The 10,823-nt window shown below is 51.0% G+C and overlaps 2 protein-coding genes across 2 annotated transcripts; both read right to left on the bottom strand.

Moving 5' to 3' along the window:
* Window positions 1-1,817: 1,817 nt before the first annotated feature.
* On the bottom strand, window positions 1,818-6,100 carry Spef1 (sperm flagellar 1). The gene is made up of 7 exons (XM_028756875.1): window positions 5,383-6,100; window positions 4,010-4,121; window positions 3,421-3,577; window positions 3,168-3,207; window positions 3,001-3,055; window positions 2,696-2,819; window positions 1,818-2,584 (listed from the first exon to the last, which is right to left on the bottom strand). Exons 1-7 carry the CDS (start codon window positions 5,489-5,491, stop codon window positions 2,477-2,479), a joined length of 705 nt encoding a protein of 234 aa, XP_028612708.1. The 5' UTR covers window positions 5,492-6,100; the 3' UTR covers window positions 1,818-2,476.
* A 2,052-nt stretch (window positions 6,101-8,152) lies between these two features.
* On the bottom strand, window positions 8,153-10,817 carry Cenpb (centromere protein B). Its single transcript, XM_028756858.1, has one exon. It carries the CDS (start codon window positions 10,745-10,747, stop codon window positions 8,939-8,941), a length of 1,809 nt encoding a protein of 602 aa, XP_028612691.1. The 5' UTR covers window positions 10,748-10,817; the 3' UTR covers window positions 8,153-8,938.
* Window positions 10,818-10,823: the final 6 nt, after the last annotated feature.

Raw genomic sequence — 10,823 nt, 5'->3', positions numbered from 1 at the left:
CTCTCTCTCTCTCCCTCTCTCCCTCTCCTCTCTCTCTCTCTCTCTCTCTCTCTCTCTCTCTCACACACACACACACACACACAAACTGTAGCATGCATATGCACACACACATAAATTTAAGATGCAAATTAACAATTTTAAAGTTAGCTACTGTATCTGGACTTAGGCTGTTTTGTGTGTTCTTCTTTCTTCCACCTTTTCAATCTCCTACTAATTAGGAGAAAAAAAAAAGGATAGAGGGGAAGGGGGTGATGTTATCCTTAGTCTACTTCCTGCTGACTAGACGTTGAGTTCCTTGGGGCAAGTTTGATCTTTGCCATCAGGATATCTAATTTCTTCTTTCTTCTTCTTTGTGTACAACTACTTAACAAACTGCAACCAACGGCAGGCAGCAGCAAGCAACCAACAACCCACAGTGCTTCTCAGACCTTAGCATTTATACATTCTCTAAGAAGTCCCCAGAATTCCAAATGTTACACAATTGCAGAAACTATCCAACACTGGTAAAATCATGCCCCAGCTAAAGCAAGAAGCAAATCATAGTCAGCTTCTGTGGACAGTTTGAAACAGCCCCATATCCTACACCTGGGAATAAAATGAAAACATTCTTACAATATTTCTATGTTTTTTTCAAAGAATCTAAAATGGCAAAATTGTCGCTAAAGCCACTCCACTGGAAATGGCCATAGGTGAAGGAAATCAGAGCAGTCAAAAGCCAACAATCATCAAAACACTAAAGCCCAGCAACCCACGAGGGACTGGCTTGTTAACAACATTGTGCCTCCTTCTCCAGTTGTCACAGTTCCAGCTGGTACGTTGGCCTTAGCCTTGTAAACATCCTGGATCAGGGAAATCTACAATCCAGCTGAGCTATGCTCAGACTTGACCCAAAACAAAAACAAAAACAAAAACAAAAACAAACACAAACAAAAAAACCCACAAGACAACAACAACGTGTTGTTTTAAGCCTTTACATTGGTGGTATTTTGTTACAGTAATAGATAACCAAATACAAGTTCTTTTAATTCATTTTTTAAAGTTTTTAGAGTTATTTTAAGCTCCTATATCTCTGTGTACCACATGTGGGCCCGGAGTCCATGGAGGTCAGAAGAGGATGTTTGAGTCCCTGGAATTGGGGTGATCAGCAGTTGTGAGCTGCCGGGTGGGTGCTGGGAATGGAACCTGGCTCCTCTGTAAGGACAGCAAATACTCTTAATGGCTAAGCCATCTCTCCAGCCCATTGCTTCAATTCTGTATGATTATTGCGGTGTGTCTCCCAGAACTCAGGACACAAGAGTTCCTCCCATGCAGTAAGCCTATGAATGGAATTGTCGGGCCTTGGGATTTTCATATGTTCAACATTTTTGTCAGTCAGCAAATCATCACAATGAGGGCCATACCATGGTCAGGTGTCTTGGTTAGGGTTTCAAGTGACATGTAAGCCAACCATCCATAAATTGAGACCAGTGTGTGGACAGGGTTAAGAGTTATACAGGAAGCTAATTTAAGAGAGTCCAGGGGCAAGGTTGAGAACATGAATAGCCACAATTGGTGAAAATTGCAGCTTGGATTTGGACAAGGCTGGAGGACACTGGAGGGAGTCGGGGGGGGGGGTCACCCAGTGCTAGAAGCAGGCTATCACACCACAAGATCTTCCCACTGGCAGTATCATCAATGTAATAAGCAGTGGGAACCATAATATGAGGCCCATCCTGGGTCTTTAAGAGGACAGCTAGGTGAAAGGGATAAAGGATAAGTCAGAAACTCACTGCCCTTGGGGATCCATACAGGCAGAAAGAGAAGGCAGGCACAGGAAAGAATGCACAACACCACCTTTAATGGAGACAACTCTGCCCTGTTTTCCCCAGGCACTCCTTATAATGCTCCATGAGAGGAGAGCGATTGCACAACTGGATGCCTCCCTTACTTTTGACTACTTCAACACCTTATCCCTTCCTCTCCAGCTGCTGTGACTTCCAGCCCTGAGAAGGATCCCAGGTCAGCATCCAGGAGGGGCAAGAGAATTCCTCAGCTTCCGGGGATAGTTTCTCTCGTGTCGAAGGCCATGGAGATTTAGCATGGATAGAGATGAAGCTATCGTCTATGCTGAGAAAGGAACCGGTTCTAGGGCAGTGGACCGAGCCAGAGGACTGCCTCTCCAGGCCCAGTGCCGGGAGCTTCAAAGTGGACACGATTTGGGAGGTCATGCGGTGTGTTCGTACAGGTTTTCTGGGCTGTGGAAAGTGGTCCTTTTTCCTGGCCCAGATGGAGTGTAAGGAGGAGGATCAGTCCTCGGCCTCAGCTTTGAGCACCCCCACGTTCGCCCGAGCCCTCCGCAGCCGAGCGCGGCAGCTGCAGGAGGCGCTAGAGAGCAGCTCGCTCCGCCCTCCCACCCCTGCATCCGCAGGTGAGTGGGTGGGTCGCGGCGTCTGGGCTCTGGCGGGTACTGGGAAGCCCCGCGCAGCCCTGGCACCGCTCACCGCTGCTTGCGCTCGGCCTGCTGGAGCCGCCGGGAAAGGTCATCGATGCGCACGTTCTTGAGTTGGAGCAGGTGTTCCAGACGCTTCACCTTCATCTGAAGGACCTGGGTGGCGACGCAGAGACATGAAGCCTGAAGGCGTGTTGCCCCGCTAGTGTTTTGCCCCTGCAGGCTCCACGCTGCCCCTTTAGGCCTCAGTGTCTCCTCCTCACCTACCTGTACTGTCTCTTGAGAGGCCAACAGCTCCTGCTCCTTTTCAGCGATCTGGAGGACGAAGCTCGGATCGCCCTGCAGCGCCTGGTTATACCCAGGGGGTCGGGAAGCCAGCGGACGGCCCTCTCTGCAGTTGGGTAGCAACTTAGCAGGGGCTTGGACGTAAGACCCCACCTTTCCCTTCTAGTACCCGTGGCCAGGCCTTCCCTCTTCGCCTTTTCCCCACCGAAGCCCCCAGTCCCCAAGGCGCTGCTACCTACTCTGTGGGGAAGTTACCAAGCCTGGTGAGGTAGAACTCTCAGCTTTACCTGAGCTGCTCTCCCAAGGCTGGGGCACCGTCTCCTCGAACCTTCTGGGACAAACCTAAGACAAAGCAAGTGGAGGAGTGACCTTGCTGGAGTCCTGGAGTGACTCAAAAATTGATTAAAGGGGTCTGGGGGAAGCTGTTCCTGAGATAAGGGGAACATCATCTTACCCATATCCATGTAGCCGCTGCTATCCTGAGGAGCCAGCTCCTGAAAGAACACATGTGGTCTCCTGTGAGCCTGGGTTCATCTATCTCTAAGAAACCCCGTTTCCTTTCCACAACCCCATAGGCCATGTTCTTTTAGATAGGCACCCTGTCTTCCTATTTATCACCACAGCAGGGCCCTCCAACGTCTGGGGAGCACCCCTCCCCGTACCCCATCCCACTGCTGCATCCCAATCACCAAGTTCAACAGCCCCACCTGTAAGGAGCCAACACCCAGCTTCTGGCGCCTCTGCCGCTCCTCCAGGCGCTGCCTCAGTGGAATGAGCACTAGCTCCACTACCCCCGGAGAACACTGTGCAATCTTCCGCATCACATCGTCCGGGACAGAGAAGTTCAGCTTGTTCAGCACCTTTCTAGGGAGTGAATATGAGATAGGTGGATTGGGTACTGGGGAAATGGGGAACGAAGTGGACAGAGTAGCAGAGGAAGGGCAGATATCTGAAGCTCTCTGCTTGAGTGTTCCAAGTTCTTTGCTACTATCCAGATAAAATAATTACTTGATTTTGTTTCTAAATGGATTCTTCTGTTTCTCCTCCCCCGCCCCAGCAGTCCCAGGCTGCCTGTCAAGATCATAGGAGGTGTTGTTGTTGTTGTTGTTGCCGTCGTCGTTTTGCTCCCCCTGCCCCCCCATTTTGTATTGCTAGGGACCAACCCAGGGATGTGTGTGTGTGTGTGTGTGTGTGTATGTGTGCGCACACATGCACGTTGTGGGGGCATTAGGCAAATATTCTACTACCAAGCCACATCCCAGCCAAAGTCACTTCTGCACCCAGGGATTCTACTACCTGTTCAGGTGACCCCAGTTGCTGAGCTTCTGCTGGAGAGAGTTGGCAGGGACATAATTGTGCATCTCCACCATCTTGGGGAAGTAAAACTTGATAAGCTCTGCAACCAGGACTGAGGGAATAGGGTTGGGTACAGATAGGAAAGGAGCATGGGGTCAAGGAAGAAAGGGTAGAGACACAGAAAAGAGAAGGTTCACAGAAAGGAGACAAAGAAAGCCAGATCAATGATCAGTTCAAGATCCCCCATTTCTCAGCATATTCCTCAATCTCAGATCACAAAAAATGGAGAGTCTCCAAGAGGGCCCTACAGGAGCCTGCAGCCTTATCCTGGGAATTCACATGCACACACACACACACACACACACACACACATCTCAAAGGAATCACAGATTAACACAAGCAGAAAGACATCCTTCTACAGGAATGGAGGTATAGCTTAGTTGGTAGCATGCTCAAATAGCATGTACAAAGCACTGCACTCAATCCCCAGGACCATTTAAGAAGCAGCATGGAAGCTCATGCCTGCAATCCCATCACACAGGATGCAGGAAAATAGTGAGTTCTGGACTACACAGCAACTATGTGTCTCAAAAATGTCCATCTACAGATACACGTAGGGCAGAATGTATAGATGCACACAACAAATAAATTCCAAGTACACATAGTGCACACATAGAACACACACACACACAGAAGTCACATAGACACATAGCTTCCTCAATTATACACATAGAAATGAAGCGCATTCTGTCTACAGAACTAAGCATTTCTTAAATACAGGAGCCTTTCCTGAAAAACACACAACCATCAAAAAATTCATATGCATGCAGGACAGAACATCAATACAAAAGAATACTGGCTATGGATTTAGCCCAGTTGGTAGCAAGCTTACTTAGCATTCACAATACCCTGGGTTTGACTCCCTAGCACCACACTAAAAACAAACAACAGAAGTAGTGGCACAATGCCTATAATCTCAGAACTTTGGAGGCAAATGTAGGAATGTAGTAGAGGTGGAGAGTCAGGAGTTCAAGACTATCTCACAAAACAACAACGAAGACCACAAGACAAACTGCAGAACACAGCAATGTGAGTGAGCATAGGTTCACAAATACATACCCAGACACACAGCTTAGTTCTTAAAGCCCCTGAAGGGAGACACACAGACACACTCCATGCACACAAGATAGAATGGACATACATTGTTCATACAAGAATAGAGGAAACATGCAACTGCACACTTCCACAAATTCCCAAAATACAGATCCCACCCCGCCTCACTCTATATATACACACATCAAAAACAATAGCATATACACAAATCCATTAAACATACATAAAGATAACATCTTAAAACACACAACAAGACACACCTCCGTCACTGAAGTCCCGGGAGAGGTTTCTCTTGGGTCGGGACAGAGGGATGTTGTCTACCCAGAGGTACAGCTGGTGCAGAGCCTCCTCATCCACGCTGCTTTCCATTTGATCCAGAGCAAGGCCTCAATGTTCCCGACAGAGCCCAGCACTAGCCCCAGGCCCCTTCAAATGCCTCCTCTCGCAACTGCGAGCGTTCAGATATACGTTTGAGTCCCTATTCCGCACAGACTCAAATCCCATCTGGGAGCAGCCATATTGTTTTCCGAAACCATAGCAACCGTCGCTACTTGCCTGGAAACAGAGACTTCTGGGAGTTGTAGTTTTTCCATGTTACCTTCCCCTGGGCCCAAGTTTTGAAAGGGCAGTTAGCTGTACTTACATCTTCTTTTCTCCCTAAGAAGGCATCACCTGTCTGCCCACACCACCTGCTGAACAATCACTGACCCATTCTGGGCTTTGCGAAAATCTAATATGTTCCCCAAAACCCCTTTCTGCATGATCTATCAGCTCTAAAGGAAGCAGCATGGCAGCATCACCACACAAGTCACCGTTGAGGTGGGAGGTAGGCAACACAGAGTTCTGCTAATCTGATACATATGGAGATTGTGTGATAAGTTGTCTATTTTGAATTTTTGTGTGTGTGTATGGGTGTTTTATCTGTATTTATATGTGTACCATGTGTGTGCCTGGTATACACCAAGGACAGGTGTTCGATCCCCCTGGAACTGATTTTACAGATGGTTGTGAGCCATCATGTGGGCACTAAGAACCAAACCTGGATCCTAACCTGGATCCTCTGGAAGCACAGGCAGTACTCTTAACAACTAAACCATCTCTCCTGCTCGATAAGCTGTTTAATAGTGCTTCCTCACTAGCTCCCTCCCGCTAAGCTGTCAGCCTAGGGTCATTGCCATTTTCCCATCCCAGCAATGTGTTCTACTGGAGCTTTTAATATGTAACCCAGACTCCCAGGGAGAGCTGATCAAGGCTGTTTTCTTAGGGAAGGTCATTTAATTCCTTAACTCTATTTCCTTTGTAAAAATGCAAACAGTTTTCATCTACTTGTCCCAAAGATTCACTTGGAAAGTAATTTACAAAATAGGAATTAAAAAAGTGTAAGTACCTTGAATTAGTATGGGTTTGGGGGATTGCAAGTCAGCTGTACACTGAAAGCAAGAGCTTCTACAGACACTGCCAGGGCCCTTGTCTCCCTTTAAAGGATAGTCTGGATTGGGAATTGATTTCTGCAACCAGGAGGGTTAGGAACACAGGTCCCTCCTTAGGGAAGGAATACAAAGTACTAAAGGGATATTTCAAGAGCCTGCCTGAGGAGACAGTTTGCTTCCAATAGGCTAATGTGTGTGGCTCTGGGCACATTACTGAACCTCTCTGACTCTTGTTTGTCATGGCTTTTGTTACCTCATAAGGGCACCTGAATGTTTGACACCTAGCACACACACAAACAAAAAAAAAACAAAACAGCCGTATTAGCATCAGCTTGTGTTAACTCATGGAGTCCAATAAAAGAGATTCTTGTTGGAAGGAGACAGATCAGAGATTTGGCTTGGTACTTGAGATAAAGGAGCTAGATTAGCCAGGGCATCCACTTACTCCAGAGCAAGCCCACTGGGTAGACTAGATTTTCTGGTCCTCTCCTCCAGACTTCCAATTAGAGGAAGGGGTGATGTCAAATGGAATCCCAACCCCTTTGCTTGACTTTGTTGACTTTGTTTCAAAACTTTCAAGGGGATGTGTGGCTCAGCAGTGAGACAGTTGCCTAGGTTGCTAAAGGCCCTAGTTCCTCCCTACCTTGATACAAAAAAAAAAAAAAAAAACTGCCTTAAAAAAAAAAACTAACTAATTTTCAAGGGAGGCAATCCCCTAGTGTAAGAAATACAAAAGACTCCACCCTTTCTGGCCAGACTTTCTGGCCCACACCCTAAGGCAAATAAGGCACAAAGGGTGACTTGGATGTACCCCACCCCTTACATTCCAGGGTAGGGAGAACTTCATGGCTGGGGTATGTTGGGATTGGGAATTTACCAGAGATAATATGCCAGCCCTAGTCGGGGTGGGAAAACCGGTTTGGTACTGAGTTACCTAGCCTGATCAGGCTTTTCCTTGGCTAGAACCTGAAGGCCTCAGTAAGGAAAAGCCATGAAGGGAGGTGCTGGGCACTGAGAGACAGGCACGCCTTCACCTTTGGACTAGAGTCGAGAGAGTAGCCTGCACAGTGAGCTACCAACTCCTGGGGCTGCAATCTGTTTCCCAGAAACTTCACCTCTGTCACTGTGCTGTGGCTAACAGGCTTGAAAAGGTCAATCACTTGAAAGGCCTGAAGAACTCCCTCTTAAGATAAAACAGGGGTGCCTTGTATGCACCTCCAACTCCAACCTGGCTCATATCCATCCCAAAGTTGTTCTCATTCCTGACTTTAACTAGCTTTGGTGGGCTTCATCCACCATAGGTGCATATTGACTGATCTGGCCCAAGAGACTGCTGGCTCCCTATCGCCTGCCCCACCCGGAGCTTCTCACTAACAAACTTTAATGCTAAGGTTCCTCAAGTCTATCAAAAGATGTAACACCCTCCTTCCCCAGTATTCTGTAACAGTCAGATGTGGGTGTCACTGCCCGCCACTCACCCCAGCCATGTCCATCTGCTCAAACCTTGCTTCCATGTCCCGCTACAGCAAAAACCAAGGGGAATCTGGAAAGGATGTGTCCCCCAAGATAGACGCAAGCCCAGACCATGAAGGATGCATCCTTGGCTGTTAAAACATTCACTCCCACAAAAGGGGAGTGGACAGATTTATTGAATTCAAGCTGGGAAAGGTGCACCTGGATGGCTGGACTCTGGGCCCAACTCCAGGCCCCTCTGCCCAGGATGGGGGCCTGCAGAGGATGAGGCACAAAGGCCTGCAGCTACCCAGATTGGAGGTGCCGGCTGTTACTCCCCTGGAGGGCCTCTTGGAAACCTCCAATCTGGAAAGAAAACCAAGGGCCAAAGACTGGGCCAGAGAAAGGGATTTGGGGAGGTGGAAAGCAGACAGAGGCAGGTTCAGGAGCCTGCCCTAAGTTACACTGTGCTTCTTTAGGCAGCCTAGAGATGCAGGAGGGGGGCTGCTAGTTTTGTAGGGGCCTAGGCTAGACCTTCCTCTGGAGCCCTTTCCAGAATGGCTTTGGGATCCCCCCACCAAAGACCTGGTTGGGTGGCAGGGGGAGAGGCACTCTCTGGCCAAGAGCTTCCAGGACCCAACCCTGGCTGCTGCTGTGGTCTAGCCCACTGATGGCATGGTGTGGTAGCACCGGACAGCTCCCCACCCATCCAGTGCCCTGAGCCCAGGGACTAATGGGGAGGAAAGAGGATTCTGAAAGAGAGGCAATAGCAGTGAGGCAGACATCAGCCCCTGGGCCTGTCTTGGAGCCTGGAGTCTGGTGAAGCATTACTAAAAGCCCTGGGCTTCTCCAGCCATCTCCAGCAGCTGCCCAGAGTTCTCTGCCTTGGGCAGGTGCTGCCCATCTGGGCTGGGGTACAGCTATGTCCAGTAGCTCAGCTTTGATGTCCAAGACCCCGAACTCCTGCCTGCCTGGCATGGTTCTTCCTAGTCACATGGACCAGATCATGTTCCAAATGAAGGATGTGACTCTGTACTCGGTCATCAATGGGAAAGGAGGTCAGGTACCTCTTGACCATGGCAAAGTAAGCCATGGCCTCCCCAAAGCTGGGTACAGGGACCTCATCGCCATCCTCCTCATCATCCTCATCTTCTTCATCTTCCTCATCCTCCTCTTCATCTTCCTCCTCTTCATCACTGTCTGAGTCAGAGTCCTCTCCTCCTTCCAGGAAATGGAGGGTGGGGCATTGGGCCTCTTCCTGGACACTATAACCCCCAAAACCACCACTGGCCTCCACTACTCCCTGGGCCCAGTCTTCAGCCTCTAAACCCTCAGAGGAGCTTTCTTCTTCCTCCTCTTCATCACTATCATCAACCTCACCCTCCTCTTCTACCTCCTCCTCCTCTCCTACCTCCTCACCTTCCCCTCCTTCTTCCTCCTCCCCTTCTTCCTCTTCCTCCTCCTCTTCCCCTTCACCCTCTTCTTCTTCCTCTTCCTCCTCTTCTTCCTCCTCCTCCTCCTCTTCCTCTCCCTCACTCTTGAAGGAAGTGGTGATAGTGGCATTAAGGCCACCTCCAAAACCAGCCTCACGAAAGCAAGTTGCTATATCTGAGGGCTCCACTGCCTGCCAGGCCGCAGCCACAAAGTGTAGGGCCTCCACTAGGCCCAGTTGCAAGCCTGAGGGATCCTGGCCCTCGAGGGCTGCCATGGCCTTAAGCAGCATAGCCTGGCGGTAGTGGCCCTTCACCTGCTGGACCACTCCTCGCTCCAAGGGATGCACAGTGCCGGGAGGGAAGAAGGCCAGCTGCACATGTCGCAGGCCCGAGGTGTCCAAGGACTGGGCAGCCAGACGGCCGGCCAGCAGAAGGACCCGACGAGATTCTGCAGCCATTCGAGTGTCCAGAGCTTTCAAGTACTTAGCCAAGGCCTGGGTAGTAACTCCACCCTTGGAGTTGGCAGTGTAGTCGCAGGGCAGACCACCTTGGCCTGCACGGGGCTTGGCAGACTTGCCTGCGACCAGTGGGGGAAGCTTCTCGCTGCCATCAGCGTTGGCGCACAGCAAAACGCTAAGGCGCTGGGTGGCCTGGCGCGCCGGTCCATCACCTCCCCAGAGCCCTGAGGCCTGGTCCGACAGAAAGTCGTACCACAGGCTGGTCTCGGTGGCGCTGAACACGTCCTGCGAGGCATAGCCCTCTGCCACCGACGGCGGCTGCTCCTCCCGCGTGCGCCAGCCGGGTGTGCTCCCACCGCTGCCCTCGGAGGGCACCGTGGCTGGACCGGCAGGTGCCGCTGGGGCCCGAGAGGCAGAGCTTCGCGCCCGGGAACGGGTCACGCCGCTGCAGGCCACTACACCGTGGCGCCTGCGGAAGCGATCCAGCCAGCCGTTGGAAGCAGTGAAGTCGTCCATGCCCAGCTCCTCCGCTATCCGCAGCGCCTTCTCTTTCAGGATGATGCCTTTGACTGGCAGCCCGGCGGCGCGGATCTGCTGGAACCAAGCGATGAGAAGCCCCTCCAGCTTGTCGTACGGGGACAGCTTGTTGGTCTTGCGGCAGGTGGAGGCCACTCCGTACTTGCGCTCCGACGCCAGGATGGCGCGCTTGTTCTTCAGGATGGTGCTCAGCGTGGACGGCGGGATGTTGAAGCGCCGCGCGATCTCGCCCTTGCGTAGGTCCGGGTTCTCCTCCACCTCCTGGATGATCCGCGACTTCTCCCGGAACGTCAGCTGCCGCCGCTTGGGGCCCATCCCGGCGCGCCCTCCGCCCCGGGGCCCGGCACCGCCGTCGCCGCCCCGGGGCGGGGGGCCCGGGCCCGCGGCGGGG

The sequence above is a fragment of the Grammomys surdaster genome, unplaced genomic scaffold (genome assembly GCF_004785775.1).
Source record: "Grammomys surdaster isolate TR1022 unplaced genomic scaffold, NIH_TR_1.0 129, whole genome shotgun sequence".
Taxonomy (NCBI): domain Eukaryota; kingdom Metazoa; phylum Chordata; class Mammalia; order Rodentia; family Muridae; genus Grammomys; species Grammomys surdaster.
This window is presented reverse-complemented; position numbering and strand designations above follow the sequence as displayed.

Bases quoted from the DNA above. Each gene is read 5' to 3' on its own strand.
- Spef1 (XM_028756875.1), bottom strand. From the start codon at position 5,491: ATGGAAAGCAGCGTGGATGAGGAGGCTCTGCACCAGCTGTACCTCTGG. The intron at 3,208-3,420 runs GTGGGGCTGTTG...GTGTTCTTTCAG, and splicing joins TGGGTGTTGGCTCCTTACAG to GAGCTGGCTCCTCAGGATAG. The intron at 2,820-3,000 runs GTAAAGCTGAGA...ACCCAACTGCAG, and splicing joins GCCTTGGGAGAGCAGCTCAG to AGAGGGCCGTCCGCTGGCTT.
- Cenpb (XM_028756858.1), bottom strand. From the start codon at position 10,747: ATGGGCCCCAAGCGGCGGCAGCTGACGTTCCGGGAGAAGTCGCGGATC.